Source organism: Mobula hypostoma, chromosome 21, assembly GCF_963921235.1.
Source record: "Mobula hypostoma chromosome 21, sMobHyp1.1, whole genome shotgun sequence".
Taxonomy (NCBI): domain Eukaryota; kingdom Metazoa; phylum Chordata; class Chondrichthyes; order Myliobatiformes; family Myliobatidae; genus Mobula; species Mobula hypostoma.
The window spans coordinates 45,109,339-45,131,230 of NC_086117.1; the positions used below are offsets into that span (position 1 = coordinate 45,109,339).

At 43.6% G+C, this 21,892-nt stretch overlaps 1 protein-coding gene across 2 annotated transcripts; it reads left to right on the top strand.

Moving 5' to 3' along the window:
* The first annotated feature begins 190 nt into the window (after positions 1–190).
* coq4 (coenzyme Q4 homolog (S. cerevisiae)) lies at positions 191–21,868 on the top strand. Of its 2 annotated transcripts, none has more exons than XM_063073892.1 (7): positions 191–339; positions 1,742–1,912; positions 3,499–3,595; positions 10,122–10,227; positions 14,949–15,078; positions 17,957–18,050; positions 21,259–21,868. In XM_063073892.1, the coding sequence occupies exons 1-7, from the start codon at positions 249–251 to the stop codon at positions 21,434–21,436; spliced, it is 867 nt and encodes a 288-aa protein (XP_062929962.1). In that variant the 5' UTR covers positions 191–248; the 3' UTR covers positions 21,437–21,868. The 2 variants fall into 2 exon arrangements, with proteins under 2 accessions (XP_062929962.1, XP_062929963.1); XM_063073893.1 differs by having other exon boundaries at positions 10,125–10,227.
* The last annotated feature ends 24 nt before the right edge of the window (positions 21,869–21,892 follow it).

Consider the following 21,892-nt stretch of genomic DNA (forward strand, 5'->3'; position numbering starts at 1 on the left):
AGGGCCTCAGGACTTGCCCGATGCAAGTTTGTGCTTATATTTTCCCGGGTTAGGGTAGCGAGAATGCAGGAATATTGAAAGCGGCCGCTCTCTCTGTAGCAACTCGTGTTGACTGGCCGGCGCTTCCGGGAGGTGGAGCATCGGGTAAGTGTGGGTGGGGTTTCGAACTGTGGGCGTGGAGACGTGCGAAGCGGCTGCGCGTTGACGTCACACGTTTGGCGGCGTGGGGAGACGGTGGCGCGGACGCCATGGCGACCGCCTTGCAGAGGGCGACCCGGGCGTTGGGAATCGGCGGCTGCCGTCTCTGCCTGGCCCACCCCAGGCCTGGCATCCGAGCAGGTAAACATGCTGGGTTGGGAACTCTGGTGTACAGGCAGCGGGTCAACGGCACCACCACCTCAGTCTCCACCTTTCCCTATTAGCTTAACCAGTGTCACCTCTGACCACACAACACTCCACCTATCCTTTCCCCACCATCTTCACCTCCTCTACCTCACCAACACTCCTGTCCCTTCGCCCATCACCCCAAACTTCACCCTCAGCTGTTCGCCCTCTTTCCTTTCACCCCCACCCCTCAACTCACCTCTCCCGCACTCCTTCACTCCACTGCTATTTGGCCTCTCTGCAGGCTGACATTTAATGTGTACAGTGAAACAATACTACAAAAAATAAGAGACGTCTTGGGAATCAAAGTTGGTGGTGAAAACATCAATAATTTCAGATATGCAGATGACACTGTGTTAATTGCAAGTACAGAGGAAGAACTACAAAACTTAATTGATATAATTGTTGAAGAAATTGGAAAAATGGGTCTATCTATCAATTGCAAAAAGACAGTGTATGGTGATATCCAAAAAGAAGGAGAATCCTATCTGCAGGCTGAAAATAAATGGGGAAGACATAAAACAAGTACAGAACTTTTGCTACTTAGAAAGCTGGCTGACATCAGATGGCAGGTGCGACATGGACATGAAAAGAACAATAGGGGTGACAAAAGACAGCTTTACCAAACTAGGCATGACAACCCGCCTCAGAGTACTGAAATGTTACATTTATCCAGTTATGTTATTTGGCTCAATATTGGACAATATCCAGTAACATGAGGAAACAAATTGAAGCAGCAGAGGTTTGGTTTTTGAGGAGGATGCAAAGAATATCATGGACGAAACGAATATCTAACGAGGATGTCATGAACAGAGCAAGCACAAAGAGAAATAATGTATGAGATCATGAAAGGACAATTTAACTTCATTGGACATGTGATTAGGAAAGAGGAGTTAGAATGCATGGTAATTATGGAAAAGGTTGAAGGGAAGAAAGCAAGAGGAAGACAAAGACAAATGATGGAGACAGCAGCCAGAGAATCGGAAATGAATACCAATGAATTGATCCACTTGACCCGAAACAGGAGTGTGTGGGCCATGGCAGTCAAAGCTCAAACTGGGCACGGCACCTGATGATGATGATGCAGGCTGACAAAGTGCTAGGTGGCTCTAGCGGCGTGATCACTGACAATAGCCAGAGATAGAGGCTTTTATGTATTAAGGGCATCAAGTGGTGTGGGAAAGTTGTGCTGAGGTAAAAGATAAGCCAGGATCCTATTGAGGATGTGGCATGAGGGGCTGAATGGCCGCCACCTACTTTTTTTTGTTTCACACCCTCATCTCTCCCTTCTCCAACTCTCTTCCCCCACCCTCTACGTTTGATGTTGGTTTCTGAATTTGCTGTTATCTAATGACAGGCACCCATAATCCACTGCTGCTGCATTCAGTTCGAGCGGTGAGTGCAGACACATTTGATGAAGACAGATATTACAGCCTGTACCAAACACACATCCCCACCAACACGCTGCAAAAAATGCTGCTGGCCGCCGGCTCTGCCTTCATGTCTCTGTATGATCCGTACCGCCACGGTGAGTATCTCCTTCTCTCAGTGGCGTGTGACCGTGCCCTGATCACAGCCCGCATAACCCGTCAAGAACGCATCGTACAATGCCTGTATTACAGAGTGTTTGTGTTTCAATTACACAATATTTGCAGGAGGAGATACCCTAATATCAGCCACTGTATTAACAATTTGGCTTTGACCAGAAAGTCACTGAATGGTGCTAGCAATGCCATTGAATTCGCATTGTGCCTTTTCGAGAAACCAAGGAGCTGGGAGAACAGCAGCTTCTCCTTGTGGCAATCCCTCACTGCAGCTCGCCACCACTCCTTCCTGCAGTGTCACTTCCAAGTCTCACATGATCCTAATACTGCTGGTCCTTCATTGTCACTGGGTCTGAACCCTGAGACTGTCCTCCCCACACCCCCCCCGCCTCAATCATGAAACACCTTCATCAGAAGGACTGCAGTGGCTCACCACCAATTTCTCAAGGGCAATTAATGAATAAATATGAATGCTGCCAGGACTGTCCACATCCCCTAAAAAAAGTTTGAAGTAAATTTTATTGTCAAAATACATATACGTCACCATATATAACCCTGAAATTCATTTTCTTGTGGGCATATTCAACAAATCTGTAGAATAATTATAGCAGAATCGATGAAAGATTGTCCATCTATGGCATTCAACCAGATACAAAAATACAACAAATAAGTGATAAGTATTAAGAACTTGAGTCCTTGAAAGTGAGTCCATAGGTTGTGGGAACAGTTGAGGGGTAATATCTGTTGAGTGAGGTTATCCCCTTTGGTTGAAAAGCCTGATAGTTGAGGGGTAGTAACTGTTCCTGAAACTGGTGGTGTGCGTCTTGAGGCGCTCATACCTTCTTCCTGGTGGCAGCTGTGAGAAGAGAGCATGTCCTGGGTGGCGGGGGTCCCTGATGATGGCTGCTGCTTTCCTGCAACAACGCTTTGTGTAAATGTGCTCAGTGGCTGGGAGGGCTTTACTCATGATGGACTGGGCTATATCCATTTCTTTTTGTAGGATAATCCATTCAAAGGTATTGGTGTTTCCATACCAGGCTGTGATGCAGCCAGTCAGTATACTCTCCACTACACATCTATAGAAGTCTTGTCAAAGTTTGAGAGGTCATGCTGAATCTCTGCAAACTTCTAAAAAAGTAGAGGTATGCTGTGCTTTGTTCATTATTGAAGTTATGTGCTGGGCATAGGACTGGTTCTCCAAAATAATAGCACCTAGGAATTTAAATTTGCCAACCCTCTCCACCTCTGATCCTTTGATGAGGATTGGCTCATGGACCTCTGGGTTCCTTCTCCTGAAGTCTATAATTAGCTCCTCAGTCTTGCTGACATTGAGAGGTTGTTGTTATGACACCACTCTCAGATTTTTAATCAGCAACTTGAATATGGCATTGGAGCTGTGCTGTGCTTAGCCACATTGCTGTTAGCGTAAAATGTGGAGGAGATTTTGCCAATACAAACTGACTTGGGTCAAATAAGTAACTACACCGCACCCTGTGCAGCAGAGTTGTCGAATCCCATTTTCTGATTAAATGCATCTCATTAAGCTTTATCTGTTTTCATTGTGCTGTAGATATGGTGGCTGTTCTATCTGAAACTACAGGACAGTCAGCAATCCGCAAACTCAGAGACAAGATGAGAAACGATGCGGAGGGATATCGGATTCTGCAGTAAGTGTGGCGATGGAGTGCACCTAGGCTGCAGAGCCCAAGTAAAAAACAATTCATACCTTCGTCGGAATGATCCAGCTGTCTCAGGTGGTGTCCCTTTAACAGGACCTCAAGGACAATAGAAGGTGCCCTTGCCAGCCAGTTGGTTGGGAAATTGTCTGATATAAATTGTCCTCTGTGTAGGTGGGTGATGAGCATGTGCAAGACAATGAGTTACAGGGAATTAACTTAGTGAATGGGATTGCTGTGAGAGTTGGCATGAACTGGATGGGATTGACTTCCATTATGAGGAAATCTGACATCTGCAAAATGAATTTTAGTAAACTAAAAGCAGAGCTTGTAAACCTGAAGAAGGGTCAGAGGGCAGAATATATAAGATGAAAGGCAGGACCCAGCAGAGTGAAGGAGAGGAGCAGAGGATGAGGAAGAGTGAGGTGTTACAGCCAGTGATAAATGATCATCAAAAAGTTAGGTCTAGACTAAAGATCCAGAATTGGGAGTTTAAGCCCACTACTGATAGCAGAGCAATGTGAAGTAGATGGATGAAATAATCCCAGTTTTTTAAAAAAGCCCAGTACAGTACCTTGAGAAAGTATTCAGCCCCACAAATATTTTCACATTTTGTCTCATTTTCTGAATTTAAAATATATTGTAGGATTTTCTGAGCTAATCAACAAAATATTGTGCCTCATGTCCAGTCAAAAAAAAAATTCAAAACCTGTCAACAATTAACTAAACAAAATTGTGAGGCTAAAAAAGTATTGATCCCCTTTGTAATTTTCCCAATCTACCTATATATTGAACTGCCACATGACTATTGTAACATTGCCCTTTTTGCATGCCATATCTATCTCCTGTTGTAACATAGAAACATAGAAAATAGGTGCAGGAGTAGGCCATTCGGCCCTTTGAGCCTGCACCACCATTCAGTATGATCATGGCTGATCATCCAACTCAGAACCCTGTACCTGCTTTCTCTCCATACTCCCTGATCCCTTTAGCCACAAGGGCCTTATCTAACTCCCTCTTAAATATAGCCAATGAACTGGCCTCAATTGTTTCCTGTGGCAGAGAATTCCACAGATTCACCACTCTCTGTGTGAAGAAGTTTTTCCTCATCTTGGTCCTAAAAGGCTTCCCCTTTATCCTTAAACTGTGACCCCTCATTCTGGACATCCCCAACATCCGGAACAATCTTCCTGCATCTAGCCTGTCCAATCCCTTTAGAATTTTATACGTTTCAATAAGATTTTGTTCAGATTGTTTAGAGTAGAGAGAATGCCAGGCAGGATGTTGGAATGCTCCTCTTGCAGGATGTGGGAAGTCAGGGAGCCCTCCAGTGTCCATGACAACGACACTTGCAGGAAGTGCATCCAGCTGCAGCTCCTGACAAACCGCGTTAAGGAACTGGAGCAGGAGCTGGATGACCTGTGGATCATTCGGGAGAATGAGGAGATTATAGATAGTAGCTAAAGGGAGGTAGTTACACCAAAGGAGCAGAGGACAGGAAATTGGGTCACTGTCAGGCGAGGGAAGGGGAAGGGGAAAGGGCAGGCAGAGCAGGGTTCCCCTGTGGCCATTCCCCTCAACAACAAGTATACCGCATTGGATGCTGTTGGGGGGGATGAATTACCTGGGACAAGCTGCAGTAGCCGGATCTCTGGCACTGGGTCTGGCTCTGCAGTGCAGAAGGGAGGGGGGAAAGAGGAGAGTGGTAGTGATAGGGGACTCGATAGTTAGAGGTGCAGATAGGAGGTTCTGTGGTCGTGACAGAGAATCCAGGATGGTTTGTTGCCTCCCAGGTGCCAGGGTCAAGGATGTCTCTGATCGATTGCATGACATTCTGAAGTGGGAGGGTGATCAGCCAGATGTCGTGGTGTACATCGGTACCAATGACATAGCAAGGAAGAGTGAGGAGGTCCTGGAGAGTGAGTATAGAGAGCTTGGTAGGAAGTTGAAAAGCAGGACCTCAAGGGTGGTAATCTCAGGATTGCTACCTGTGCTCCATGCCAGTGAGGGTAGGAATAGGATGCTCTGGAGGATGAACAAGTGGCTGAGGAACTGGTGTAAGGAGCAGGGTTTCAGATTTCAGGATAATTGGGACCTCTTCTGGGGCAGGTGGGACCTGTACAAGAGAGACGGGTTACACTTGAACTACAGGGGGACCAATATCCTTTCAGGGAGGTTTGTTAATGCTATTGGGGGGGCTTTAAACTAGATTTTCAGGGGGATGGGAACCAGAGTGCCAGAGCTGACAGTGTGGCTGGGGTGAAAATAAATGATGTTAAAAGTTCAAGCAAATCCACTAATAGAAAGATTGTGAGTGGTGGTAAAAATCTTCTGAGGTGTATATACTTCAATGCTAGGAGTATTGCGAGGAAGGCGGATGAGTTGAGGGCGTGGATTGACACGTGGAATTATGACGTTGTAGCAATTAGTGAAACTTGGCTACAGGAGGGGCAGGACTGGCAGCTTAATATTCCAGGGTTCCGATGTTTCAGATGTGATCGAGGCAGAGGAATGAAAGGTGGGGGAGTAGCATTGCTTGTTAGGGAAAATATTACAGCAGTGCTCAGGCAGGACAGATTAGAGGGCTTGTCTACTGAGTCCTTGTGGGTGGAGCTGAGAAACAGGAAAGGTATGGCCACATTAGTGGGATTGTATTGCAGACCACCCAAGAGTCAAAGAGAATTGGAAGTGCAATCTGCAGAGAGATAGCAGGCAACTGCAGGAAACATAAAGTTGTGGTGGTAGGGGATTTTAATTTTCCATATATTGATTGGGTCTCCCATACTGTTAGGGGTCTAGATGGTTTAGAGTTTGTAAAATGTGTTCAGGAAAGTTTTCTAAATCAATATATAGAGGGACCAGCTAGAGGGGATGCAATATTGGATCTCCTGTTAGGAAACGAGTTAGGACAAGTGACAGAAGTCTGTGTAGGGGAGCACTTTGGTTCCAGTGATCATAACACCATTAGTTTCAACTTGATCATGGACAAGGATAGATCTGGTCCTAGGGTTGAGGTTCTTAACTGGAAGAAGGCCAAATTTGAAGAAATGAGAAAGGATCTAAAAAGCGTGGATTGGGACAGGTTGTTCTCTGGCATGAATGTGATCGGTAGGTGGGAAGCCTTTAAAGCAGAAATTTTGAGAGTGCAGAATTTGTATGTTCCTGTCAGGATTAAAGGCAAGGTGAATAGGAATAAGGAACCTTGGTTCTCAAGGGATATTGCAACTCTGATAAGAAGAGGGAGTTGTATGACGTGTATAGGAAGCAGGGAGTAAATAAGGTGCTTGAGGAGTATAAGAAGTGCAAGAAAATACTTAAGAAAGAAATCAGGAGGGCTAAAAGAAGACATGAGGTTGCCTTGGCAGTCAAAGTGAAGGATAATCCAAAGAGCTTTTACAGGTATATTAAGAGCAAAAGGATTGTAAGGGATAAAATTGGCCCTCTTGAAGATCAGAGTGGTCGGCTATGTGCGGAACCAAAGGCTATGTGCGGAACCAAAGGATATGGGGGAGATCTTAAATAGGTTTTTTGCGTCTGTGTTTACTAAGGAAACTGTCATGATGTCTATGGAATTAAGGGAAATAAGTAGTGAGATCATGGAAACTGTACAGATCGAAAAGGAGGAGGTCCTTGCTGTCTTGAGGGAAATTAAAGTGGATAAATCCCTGGGACCTGACAGAGTGTTCCCTCGGACCTTGAAGGAGACTAGTGTTGAAATTGCAGGGGCCCTGGCTGAAATATTTAAAATGTCGCTGTCTACAGTTGAGGTGCCGGAGGATTGGAGAGTGGCTCATGTTGTTCCGTTGTTTAAAAAAGGATCGAAAAGTAATCCGGGAAATTATAGGCCAGTAAGTTTAACGTCGGTAGTAGGTAAGTTATTGGAGGGAGTACTAAGAGACAGAATCTACAAGCATTTGGATAGACTGGGACTTATTAGGGAGAGTCAACATGGCTTTGTGCGTGGTAGGTCATGTTTGACCAATCTATTGGAGTTTTTCGAGGAGGTTACCAGGAAAGTGGATGAAGGGAAGGCAGTGGATATTGTCTACATGGACTTGAGTAAGGCCTTTGACAAGGTCCCGCATGGGAGGTTAGTTAGGAAAATTCAGTCACTAGGTATACATGGAGAGGTGGTAAATTGGATTAGACATTGGCTCGATGGAAGAAGCCAGAGAGTGGTGGTAGAGAATTGCTTCTCTGAGTGGAGGCCTGTGACTAGTGGTGTGCCACGGGGATCAGTGCTGGGTCCATTGTTATTTGTCATCTATATCAATGATCTGGATGATAATGTGGTAAATTGGATCAGCAAGTTTCTGATGATACAAAGATTGGAGGTGTAGTAGACAGTGAGGAAGGTTTTCAGAGCCTGCAGAGGGACTTGGACCAGCTGGAAAAATGGGCTAAAAAATGGCAGATGGAGATTAATACTGACAAGTGTGAGGTATTGCACGTTGGAAGGACAAACCAATGTAGAACATACAGGGTTAATGGTAAGGCACTGAGGAGTGCAGTGGAACAGAGGGATCTGGGAATACAGATACAAAATTCCCTAAAAGTGGCGTCACAGGTAGATAGGGTCGTAAAGAGAGCTTTTGGTATATTGGTCTTTATTAATAAAAGTATTGAGTATAAGAGCTGGAATGTTATGATGAGGTTGTATAAGGCATTGGTGAGGCCGAATCTGGAGTATTGTGTTCAGTTTTGGTCACCAAATTACAGGAAGGATATAAATAATGTTGAAAGAATGCAGAGAAGGTGTACAAGGATGTTGCCGGGACTTGAGAAACTCAGTTACAGAGAAAGGTTGAATGGGTTGGGACTTTATTCCCTGGAGCGTAGAAGAATGAGGGGAGATTTGATAGAGGTATATAAAATTATGATGGGTATAGATAGAGTGAATGCAAGCAGGCTTTTTCCACTGAGGCAAGGGGAGAAAAAAACCAGAGGACATGGGTTTAGGGTGAGGGGGGAAAAGTTTAAAGGGAACATTAGGGGGGGCTTCTTCACACAGAGTGGTGGGAGTATGGAATGAGCTGCCAGACGAGGTGGTAAATGCGGGTTCTTTTTTAACATTTAAGAATAAATTGGACAGATACATGGATGGGAGGTGTATGGAGGGATATGGTCCGTGTGCAGGTCAGTGGGACTAGGCAGAAAATGGTTTGGCACAGCCAAGAAGGGCCAAAGGGCCTGTTTCTGTGCTGTAGTTTCTATGGTTTCTATGGTAAGATCCCCCCCCATCAATCTTCTAAATTCCCGCTGGTATAAGCCTAGTCGATCCAGTCTTTCTTCATATGAAAGTCCTGCCATCCCAAGAATCAATCTGGTGAACCTTATTTGTACTCCTTCTATGGCAAGAATGTCTTTCCTCAGATTAGGGGACCAAAACTGCATGCAGTACTCCAGGTGTGGTCTCACCAAGGCCTTGTACAACTGCAGTAGTACCTCCCTGCTCCTGTACTCGAATCCTCTTGCTATGAATGCCAACATACTGTTCGCCTTTTTCACCGCCTGCTGTACCTGCATGCCCACTTTCAATGACTGGTGTACAATGACACCCAGCTCTCGTTGCGCCTCCCCTTTTCCTAATCAGATAGTAATCTGTTTTCCTGTTCTTGCCACCAAAGTGGATAACCTCACATTTATCCACATTAAATTGCATCTGCCATGAATTTGCCCACTCACCTAACCTATCCAAGTCACCCTGCATCCTCTTAGCATCCTCCTCACAGCTAACACTGCCGCCCAGCTTCGTGTCATCCGCAAACTTGGAGATGCTGCATTTAATTCCCTCGTCTAAATCGTTAATATATATTGTATTCCATGTCCAGGTTGCTGTTTCGAGCAGCATACAGTTTGGAGGCCTGTATGCAAGTCCCATCAGGGTCTTTTTACCCTTGCAGTTTCTTAACTCTGCCCACAAAGATTCTACATCTTCTGATCATATGCCATCTCTTTCCAAGGATTTGATTTCATTTTTTACCAACAGATCCACCCACCTCCTCTGCCTACCTGCTTGTCCTTTCAATATGTGTCCTTGGATGTTAGGCTCCCTATCGTCCTTCAGCCACAACTCAGTGATGCTCAAAACATCATACCTGCCATTCTCGAACTGCGCTACAAGATCACCTGCCTTGTTCTGTATACTGCGTGCATTCAAGTATAACATCTCAGTCCTGTACTCATCACACTTTTTGATTTTTGCCCCCATGTTACACTTCAACTCATCCCACTGACTGCAATTTTTCCCTATCATTTACCTGTGCTTCCTCATAGTCTCCCTACACACTACATCTAGTTGTAAACCAACTGCTCTGTCCTCATCCCTATCACTCCTGTTCCCATCTGCTTAATCCCCCCCTGCCAAATTAGTTTAAACCCTCCCCAATAGTTCTAACAAACCTGCCTGCAACAATATTGGTCCACTTTGGGTTTAGGTGTAACCCCTCTGCCAGAATTCTGCTGTTCACCCACTCCTGAGATCAGGATTTGATTGTGTTCCTGATGTTTCTGTTTGGAGGGAAAGACCTCGGATCAACACATCTACGCTGGATCTAACCAGCCTGCAGGAATTGCCCGAAGGAACATTTGGCAAAGAATATGCCCGCTTTCTTGATGTTAATGTGAGTTTGATGCTTTTCTGACCTACCTCAGTCTTCCCTAATGCAGCAAGCCTATTGAAATGGGAACAGATTCTTATCGTTGAGAACTTGGTGTGTATCCAGAGTTCGAATCCTGGCTCGCTGTAGAATATAGATATAGGTTTACTTTCACCTGAACATTGTTGTGCTTCTACCACAGGCAGCGTCTCAGTGAAGTATATTGTCCAGAAGTAAGTTTTGCATTCAGAAAGCATATCCCAAAATGCTTTTGACATAGTCATAGAGTCATAGAAAAGTACAGCACAGAAACAGGCCCTTTGACCCATCTAGTCCATGCTGAACCATTTAAACTGCCTACTCCCATTGACCTGCACTGGGACCATAGCCCTCCATACCCCTACCATCCATGTACATATCCAACTTCTCTTAAATGTTGTAATAGAGCTTGCATCCACCACTTATGCTGGCAGCTCATTCCACACTTTCACAACCCTCTGAGTTAAGAAGATTCCCCTCATGGTCCCCTTAAAATTTTCACCTTTCACCCTTAATTCATGACCACTAGTTGTAGTCCCACCCAACCTCGGTGGAAAAAGCCTGCTTGCATTTACCCTTTCTATACCCCTAATTTTGAACACCTGTCAAATCTCCTCTCAGTCTTCCACATTCAAAGGAATAAAGTTCCAACCTATTCACTCTTTCCTTATAACACAGGCCCTCCAGACCCGGCAACATCCTTGTAAGTTTCCTCTACTCTTTCAACCTTATTTACATCTTTCCTGTACAGAACATCTGAAGAATAGTTGGTGTTATAAACTCCTATAAATGTCAGTGTGAACTCCTATAAATGTCAGTGTGAACTCCTATAAATGTCAGTGTGATAATAACCATTTTATCTGTATTTGGCTCCTTCACCAAAGAAAAGAAATTGTCTCGTCTTTGAAACAGTCCAACAAGTAATTTTGTGTTGCATCTCTAAATCCAATCACTTAAGCTTAAGAATGTCTAGGGGAAGGCTTACATCCATTGTCAAAGTGTAAGTAGAAAGCTGGGGGGTAGTGTTGATGTTGAAACACTAATATAGAGAAACAAAGCTCAGAGTGTCAGGGCAAACAATTAATAACAAGAGTAATTTATTCCAAACAATAGGAATGGGGCAGCGGACAAATGAGAACTTGTCTCAGTCATTTCTCAATGTCCATAAGACACTAGTCAGGCCACACTTGGAGTATTGTCAACAGTTTTGGGCCCCTTATCTCAGAAAGGATCTATTATTGGAGAGAGTCCAGAGGAGATTCACGACGATGATTCCAGGAATGAAGAGGTTAACATATGAGGAGCGTTTGGCAGCTTTGGGCCTGTACTCACTGGAATTTAGAAGAATGCGTGGGGATCTTATTGAATCCTACTGAATGTTGAAAGAACTAGATAAGGTGGATGTGGAGAGGGTATTTCCTCTGGTGGGAGTATCCAGAACTAGAGGGCACAGCCTCAAAATTGAGAGGTTACCTTTTAGAACAGAAGTAGGGAAGAATTTCTTTAGCCAGAGTGGTGAATCTGTGGAGTGCTCTGTCATAGACTGCGGTAGAGGCAAAGTCCGTGGGTATAATTAAAGCGGAAGTTGATAGGTACCTGATTGATTGGGCATCAAGGGATATGGTGAGAGGGCAGGTGTATGAGGTTGAATGCGATCTGGGATAAGCCATGATGAAATGGCAGAGTAGATTCGATGGGCTGAATGGCCTAATTCTGCTCCTCTGTCTTATGGTCTTATGAGTTTAGGAAAACACAGTAGAACGATACTGTGGATCTCCACTTCTGTAGTACTGATTCAGCAGAGAGTGCTCCTGTGTCAATGGCTCTGGTGATAGTGGAGAGAAACAACATAAATTACAGAAAAGTATAATAATTCCATGGTAATGAGGCATTGAACATATCATGTTGAATAGCATTGTGAAGGGTAAAGAGCGTCATGGGTTTCAATTTAGAGATGTGTGAGGATGGAATTCAATCCATAATAGTACAAAATAATGCATTTTTGGAGGACAGACATGACAAGGAACTATGTAATACTGTAAATGGTATGGTGTTTTAGAGCTGCGTTATTACCTTGTGACTCTTGAACTCAATTCTCCCCCCCCCCCCATTTCTGCTGGCAGCTCAATTCCCACTTGCACAACCCTCTGAGTAAAGGAGTTTCCCCTCTGATTTCCCTTAAATATTTCACCCTATACCAATTATCTCTAGTTCTAACCTCACCCAAACTGAGGTGAAAGAGCCCGCTTGCTTTCACCCTAAATATATCCTTCATAGTTTTATATAACTGTGTCAGATTTTCCCTCATTCTCCTGTACTCCAAGGAATAAAGTCCTAACCTATTCAACCTTTCCTTACAACTCAGATCCTCAAGTCCTAGCAACATACTTGTAAATTTTCTCTGCATTCTTTCAAGCTTGATATCTTTCCAACTTCAACATGACATCCTAACTCCTGTATTCCATGTCCTGATTTATGAAGGCCAATGTGCTAAAAGCTCTCTTTACTACCCTATCTGGCCGTAATGCCACTTTCAAGGAATTACTGATGTGCACTGTATTTTCCCCTTTTTTCTACTGCACACTTCAGAGTCCTACCCTTTATTGTGTAAGTCTTACCTTGGTTTGCTCTTCCAAATGGCATTACCTCACTTGTCTGCATTAAATTCCATCTGCCATTTTTTAGCTGAAGATTTAGTGGCCTTCCTTGCTGTCCACTGTGGTGTCATCCACAGATTTGCTGTTCTAGTTTACGACATTATAATTGAAATCATTAGCTGATTTACAAAATGAATCCAGCAATAATCACTGTGGCACGCCACTAGTCCCAGGCCTCCAGACAGAGATATAGCTATTTACTACCACTCTGTGGTTTCTTGCGCTAAGGTAATGTCAGATTAAATTGACTACTTCATCTTGAATGCTAAGCAGCTTAACATTCTGAACCAGCTCCCCATGCAGGAGTTTGTCAGAAGCCTTGCTGAATTCCATGTAGAAAACATCCACCACTACCTTCATCATGAATCTTCTTGGTAACCTCCTTTTAAAAAAAAACACCAATAAGATTGGTTAGGTATGACCCGCCATGTTGACTATCCCTAATTAGGCTCTATCTATCCAAATGCTTATATATCCTGTCCCTTAGAATACCTTCCAATAATTTATGCACGACCAGCATCTGATTCACAAGTCCATAATTTCCTGGCTTGTTCTTGGAGCCTTTCCTGAACAACATCAGCTATCATACAGCTTTTCAGCCCTGGCTAAGGATGTTTCAAATATCTCTGCCAGAGCCCCTCCAATTTCTGCACCAGACTCCCACAAGGTTCAAGGAGACACCTTGTCAGATCCTGGGTATTTATCCACTCTAATTCGATGCAAGACAGCCAGTACCTCCTCTTCTTTAATTCAAAACAGTCCATGGCCTCACTATTCTTTTGCCTCAGTTCTGTAGTCTCTGTGTCTGTCTTACAGGTGGAAAAAAAATAAACATCTCTCTCTAATCTCTTCCAGCTCCATGGATAGATGACCATGCTGATCTTCACGAGGACTAATTTTGTCCCTTGCTATCCTTTTGCTCTTAATATATATCCATAGAAACTTTTGGATTCTCCTTCAGTGTCTGCCAGAGCAACCTCGTCTTCTTTTAGCTCTCCTGATTTCTGTCTTGTGTTCTGCATTTCTTATACTCAAGTGCTTGATTTGATCCTAATTGCCCATACCTGATATACACCACCTCCTTTTTCTTTACCAGTGCCTCAATATTCCTTTAATAACCAAGATTCCCCTGAACTGTTAGCCGTGCCTTTTATTCTCTCAGGAACAGACAGATTCTGTATTCTCAGTATTTCACTTTTGAAAGCTTCCCATCCAAATCCATGCCCGCTAGTTCCCATTTGATGCCATCAAAATTGGCATTACTCCAATTTAGAATCTCAATCCAAGGACCCGAGCTATCCTTCTCCATAATTATCTTGAAACTAACATTATTAAGGTCACTAGGGTGGCTCTGTCTCATTCCTTAAGAGAAGATCGAGCATCATACTCTCTAGTCAGGACCATATTGGTTAAGGAGACTTTCTGAAAACATTTGACAAACTCTTTCCCATCGAATCTTTTGTAGTTTAGGAGTCTAAGTCAATATGCAGAACATTAAAAATAGTTATTATCACAACCTTGTATTTCTTACAACTGTCTGCTATCTCTCTACATATTTGTTCCCCTAAATCCCACTGATTATTTGAAGGCCTATTATAGTCCTATTAACATGGCCAGCCTTTTTTCTTTATTCCTCAGTTCCACCCATATTGCCAAGTAGATAAGTAAACAGTATGTCTTCTCTGAGCACTGCCGCGACATTTTCCCTAATGAATAGTGCCGCCCCTCCCCCTTTAATACCTTCCCATTTATTACGTCTAAAACATAGGAAACCCGGAACATTGAACTGCCAGTCCTGCCACTCCTGCAACCCAGTGTCATTAACTGGGTTAATCATTGAAACAATTACACAGTGAAACCAAGGGTTATATCAGCATCTATATTAAGATGCAATTATGAATTACAATGGCTCAAAGGGATTGTCTCATTAATTATCCTGTGGCAAATCTCACTTGGGAATCCAGAGATTAGTGTTTGTGACTGGCATGCTGTCTTGACACATGTGGCTCTTAAAAAGGCACGAGCTCAGTCAGTCCCTTCTGTTTGCAGCGAGTTACTCCTGACAGTCGGATGCCTGTGAAGTTTGTTGATGACGAGGAGCTTGCGTATGTGATCCAGCGTTACCGTGAAGTGCACGACTTCATGCACACGTTGCTGGGCATGCCCACTAACATGCTTGGTAAGACATTTCACTTGGGCTGGGTTTTGTGTGTTGATCTTTTGAGGTAATTTGAGGGTATTTGCCAATGTATACCTGGCTACCTTTTCTTGCCATTTAATTGGAATGTATTACCCTCAGAATGTTCTTTGGGAAAATACTGAAACACAAAAGAGGGTAAAGGGATCTTAGAAAGATGAACACAGGATCACTTGCTTTGCAGCCTGTCACAAAGAGGGGGTCAGACAAAGCAAAAGTGGATTGAAATAGAATCCAAAAGCAAGATTAGTCACTGGCACTAAATGTTCTGATGATCCCACCTGTTCTATGCATTCACAGAGAAGGTGAGTAACATCGTCAAAGTTAAGCTAACCATATCTAAAACAATGGGATCAGTTCCAGCCAAGTTACTGTAGATATAAATAGTCAGGGATAGATGAGATTTGTCCCAATTGATGAAAGATGTAAAGGGTGGGGGGTGAATTGGAGGCACTTAAGTCTTTCTGAGGAAGTTACCTGGCACAGGAGCAGCAGCAACTGACAATGAAGCTACAGCAAATCTGAAATGAAAACTGAATCAGTGTTCAAGGTCTAAAGGAAGCCAAGGTAAACATACTCTCCTGACGAAGGGTCTCGGCCTGAAACGTCGACTGCACCTCTTCCTACAGATGCTGCCTGGCCTGCTGCATTCACCAGCAACTTTGATGTGTGTTGCTTGAATTTCCAGCATCTGCAGAATTCCTGTTGTAAACATACTCTCTTGAATTAGAAGGGTAAATGATATGCCTTATAAGAAGGAAGGGAGTGAGAAAATATAAAGATAACAGCAGTATAGATTAACTGATTTTTAAAAAAGGTAGTTAAATGACGTTGATTTGTGGCTGAGAGTCACGAGAAGCAGCAAACGCATCAGACTTGAAGAATGACTGGGGCGAAAGCGTATCTATGCCACACCAGTGAGTTGCAATCAAACGCAAAACAAACTGGTCACCATGTTTAAAAACTGGGAAAAGCTTGAAGTTAGGATCTAAAACTGCAGAAAAAATGCCTAAAATACATGAGTAGACAGAATGGTAGGCATTATATTTAAGCAAGATTGTGGCTAAGAAAGGAAAATTTAGGGCCAGTGTACACCTTGATCAGATTAAAATATTTGCAGTTATTCAATTTCTTCAGCATTCAACACATTCACAAACTGCAGAGCTACTATATTGACGACTGCATTGGTGCTGCTTCATGCACCCATGCTGAGCTCGTCAATTTCATCAACTTTGCCTCCAACTTCCACACTGCCCTTAAATTCACCTGGTATATTTCTAACACTTCTCTTCCCTTTCTCAATCTCTGTCTTCATCTCTGGAGACAGACTGTCTACTGATATCTTTTATAAACTTACCAACTCCCACACCTATCTTGACTATACTATACCTCTTCCCACCCTGTCTCCTGTAAAAATACCTTTTCTCAATTTCTTCGTCTCTGCTGTATCTGTTCATAAGATCCAGCTTTCCTTTCCAGAACATTAGAGATGTCATCCTTTTTCAAAGAACGAGGTTTCCCTTCCTCCAGCATTGATGCTGCCCTCACCCTCTTCTCCTCCATCCCGAACATCCATGCTTACCCCATCTTCCTGCCACCTTAATAGTGATAGAGTTCCTCTTGACCTTACCTACCACCCCATCCAACACATTATTCTCCACAACTTCCGCCATCTCCAAAGGGATCTTTACCTCTCGCCACCTCCCTCTACTTTCCACAGGGATCGCTCCCTCCATGATTTCCTTGTCCATTTGTTCCTCCCCACTAATCTCCTTCCTGGCACTTATTCCTGACGCGGCCCAAGTGTTACACCTGCCAAATCCCCTCCTCCCCCAATTCATTCAGGGCCCTAAACCGGGTAAGGCAACACTTCACCTGCGAATCTTCTGGCGTCGTCTATTGTGTATGGTGCTCCCAATACGGCTTCCTCTATATTGGTGAGACCGCTTCATCTCCCAAAAGCAGAACCTCCTGGTGACCAAACATTTTAATTCCAGTTCCCATTTTTGTTCCAATATGTCAGTCCATGAACCCCTCTTGTGCCATGATGAAGTCACCCTCAGGGTGGAGGAGCAACACCTTATATTACATCTAGGTAGCCTCCAACCTGATGGCATGAGTATCGGTTTCTCCTTCCGGTAAAAAAAAATTCCCTCCTCTTCTTCCCCCCCCCCCACCTTACTTTATTCTCCACTCTGGCCACTTACCTCTTAACCTATCACATCCCCTCCTCCTTCCCTTTCTCCTATGGTCCACTCTTCTATCAGTTTCCTTCCTGTCCAGCCCTTTATCTTTCTTACCCACCTGGATTCATCTGTCACTTTCCAGCTGTCCCCCTTTCCCTTCCCCCCCCCCACCTTTTTATTCTGGTGTCTCTTCCCCCTTCCTTTCCAGTCCTAAAGAAGGGTCTCGGTCTGAAACATCGACTGTTTATTCATTTCCATGGATGCTGTCCAACCTGCTGAGTTCCTCCAGAATTTCTTCTGTGTTGCTTTGGATTTCCAGCATATGCAGAATTTCTCATGTATCGGACAATCCTAATCCAGTTGACAAAATTGTCTCCAGTTCAGCATGTAAACCAACTCTAGTTTGGGAAATTGGAGGAAATTACTGCATTTATAATGTTGCTATAAAGTTCATATTGAGGGACATTGTTTTGACTCATCTGGAAGTTTGTTAGTGAATGATTGACTATGAGTAATGTGTAATGATTGACTGAAGTGCTGTGAATGTTCTGAAATTCAGTTTTGTTTACCTCATAGGGAAGAGCATAAAGCTCTGCTTGATGTGGGCTGCCAGATGGGTGATGGAAATCAGCTGACTATTGCCCCTAACACAGTTGTTTCTCTGTACTGAACAGGTGAGGTTGCTGTCAAGTGGTTTGAGGCAGTACAGACTGGTCTGCCCATGTGCATTCTGGGAGCTGTGTTTGGCCCTCTCCGCATATCTGCCAGGTAAAAGTTTCTCTTGCCCCTCTCTGAATTGGTTTTGAATTTGGTACTATGCCCAGAATCTTAAGCTGGCTTGTAGTCATATGGCACATAAAAAGGCCCTTCAGCTCACCACATCTATGCCAATGACCAAGTTCTTCTTTATACCAATCCTATTTAACAACTGTTGGTCTATTGTGTCTTTGTAACTCAGGTCTTCATCCACATACTTAAATGTGTGGGAGTTGCTCCCCCTCCATCACTCATTTAGGCATTACGTTCCTCATGTTACCACCCTTCATGTGAAAAAATTCTAATTCTGATCTTTTCCATATCTCTTAAATCTTAAGACACATCTGCTTTGGGGAAAGTTTCTACTTTTTCTATACCCCTCGTAATTTTGCATATCTTTATCATGTTCCCTTTGGCCGCCCCCACTCCGAGTAAAACAAACCCAGCCAGTTCAGTTTCTCATCAAATTTTAAGAGCTCTATTCTAGTTGTTTCTGTACTCTGTCCAGTGAAATCAAATTCTTCCTCTAGTACTGTGACCAGAATTATATACAATACTCCAGCAGTAGTCTAATCAATGTTTGTAACCTGTCCTTTTGGTCTTTTCCCTGGCTAATGAAGGCAAGCATCCTGTATGCTGCTTCACACCCTATTTACCTGTCTGGCCACCGTTAAGAAACTTTGGACTTGTACACCCTTTATTTCTCAATGCTCCATAGGTCCCTATCATTGACAATATACAGTACTGTGCAAAAGTCTTAGGAAGGTATATGTAGCTAGAGTGCTTAAGGCTTTTGCAGAGTACTATATTAATTTTGTGTATTGCACTGTACTGCTGCCACAAAATAAAAGTGAATTTAATGACTTGAGTGATGATAAACCTGATTCTGATATGGGTCTCTATGGTGGACAGAGCTGGAACGGGGAATCACAGATGGGAAGAGGGGAGGGAGTGTTAAGCACCAGAGAGACATTCTGTATTGATCAATAAACTAGTTGTTTAGAATCAAATGACCTTGCTTGGTATCTCGGGGTTGGGTATGTCTACACCCACACCATCCCTCACACTCCTCTGCCACTTGTCTCACAGCAGTCCACACTCACACCATTCTCAATATCCTTTGCTCCCACTAGATTTACAAATTCGTTCTCCACTTCACATTGACAAATACAGTACTGCGAGAAAGTCTTAGGCATGCTAGCTATAATTATATGTGGCTAAAACTTGTGTGCAGTACTGTAGAATCAGTGGGCACTTCATTAGGTACCTCCTGTACCTAATAAAGTGGCCACTGAGTGTATGCTCATGGTCTGCTGCTGCTGTAGCCCATCCACTTCAAGGTTTGATGTCTTCTGCTCACCATTGTTCTAACACATAGTTATCTGAGTTACTGTCGCCTTCTTGTCAACTTGAACCAGTTTGGGCATTCTCCTCTGACCTCTCTCGTTAACAAAGTGTTTTCACCCAAGGTGCTGTTGACTAGGTGTTTTTTCTCCTCCACAATCCCAGGAGATCAGCAGTTACTGAGATACTCAAACCACCCCATCTGGCACCCCAAACATTCCACAATCTGTCACTTCACATTTCTTCCCCATTTTGATGTTCGGTCTGAACAACTAAACCTCTTGACCGTGTGTGCATGCCTCTATGTATTCAGTTGCTGCCATATGATTGGCTGACTAGATATTTGCATTAACGAGGTGTACCTAATAAAATGGGCAATGAGTGTATACCCTGTCATTCTTGGATGTCACTTGTTAGTTCAAGATTCAATTCTAACTGCCGTTGTTCTTAGATGCTACACTATTGTTTTTTCAGAGTCAGTGTGCTGCTCTGTTTCCTGAGGTTGGGGAGTATCGGTGCTGTTGCATTCAGCATTTTGTTCCCTGTTTTGGCACACTTGCCTTTGTGCGGGGTGCAAAGGTTATATTACTTCTGACCTTAGCAGGGAAGAGGCCACTGTTGCCCACTGGGGACTCCAGCAACTCCTACTGACTAACACCTTAACACCTGAGGTTTTTTTTCCCTCCGCTCCCTCATTGACCATCCACCACTGAGTCAGCTTTCACCTCTGCGGGCTCTTGAGTTGGTGGTGGGAAAGGGCTGCTTCACAACCTCCTTCAGCGCAGTGTTTATCAAATGGGCTGATGGAGGTGGTTACAGTTCTGGTCTCCACCCATCTCACTGCCTTGATGTAGTTGCATTCTGGCTTGCAGTGGTTTGAAGAATTGACTTACCGCCTTGACAGGTTACAAGAGTAGTGTGGCCAGTGGCTCTGCTACGTAACAGGAGGCTACTGTGTGTCTGAGTCTGTCACATACTGCTTGATGTTCTACATATTACTCTTGTTGTTTATCCAAACTTTGTTGCCAATGTTAGACATTATGGTGTTAATGAATGGAATAAAGCAGGTCCCCTGGATCTGGCCAGAGTTAATGATCCTGGGTGGGGTGGGACCAGATTAAGAACATGAATGACTCAGTAAGTGGTTTACAACAATCCACCAGCCTTATTAGGTTAAATGGAGAAACATGTTTATTCTGAGATTTTTAAAAATGGGTTTTAAGTTCTGAGAGTGAATCCAATGTCTTGTTGCTGTGACCATACGAACCCCATTCAGGCTTTTCCCATATTTATTCAAACCAATCTGTTTCAAACAAGGTGCAGGCCACTGCATCAAAAGAATCTAAAAATGAACAAGAGCACGATCCAATGCACCAGTTTCTCATCTGTTCTCCATACCACTGTTCCCCAAATCTATCTCAGCCATACTTTCAATTTACAATATCCCTCCACACCACTACCTTTAGTAAGGGTCTCTAGCTTTAGATTCCCTCGCTAGAATGAAATTTGTCTGAGCATATTCCCTGTTAAGTTCCCTCAGAATTTTGCAAGATTATTTTTATTCTTCTAAATTCTGAGGGAATCTTTCCAGGCAATCCTTCCCTCCCTGAAATCAACCCAGTGAACCTTCTCCAAATTACGTCCACAAATGAGAGCAAGGCTGAGTTCTCCCGGTTGTGGACTCGGGATTGCTTTCTTTTTCCTCCACTGCCTTGAGCTGATAGATGTGTTATTTCCATATTAATTGTTCTGAATTAATCCATAACAAATGTTGAATAGTTGTTCCCCAACACAACGTCACTGGGAGAGTGACGTCTGAGTATAGATATGAGACTCTTATGTAGGGCTAACTCATTCTTGTGTCTCCCTAACACAGGAAGATCCAAATTTTAACAACAGACCTGATACCATGGGCTGTACGATGTGGCAGAGCCGCTCATTGTGTACTGAACATCTACTATGAGAATCGATGGGAGCAGAACTTACAGTCACTGCGGGAGGAGATTGGGATCCTACCGTTTCCCTCTTCGTTATCTAATCAGGGCATAAAATAGGGGTAATGATGGTGAGGTTTGTCAAAGTCATCAAATAAGAGTTATAATATCACAGCTAAAGAAATGTGACTGCAAGCAGAAGTTGTTCTGGAGTTGTCAGTCTTACGTGTATGGGAAGTAAAACAGATCCTCTCAACACATCTGTTCATACTGGCTACCACAGTAAAATCACTGAGTTTCATTTTAATCTGGTCTCCAGTTGGGCTTTTGCAGAATTATCTGACATGTATTACTCAGTTTAGCCTGCTTGCCCGATGTCTTTGGTTTAGAAACATTTACTGATCCAAATCACGAGTTCCACAGTACTGCACATGAAAGGACCATACTGGCATTGACTGCTGTCTAATGTAGATTTCCTTGTAGAAACAAAAAATATATTTCGCTCTTGATCAGTAAACACAGATGGAGCTAATCAAAATCTTGTAACCATAGGTGTGCGCATAGTGCAGCCAATCA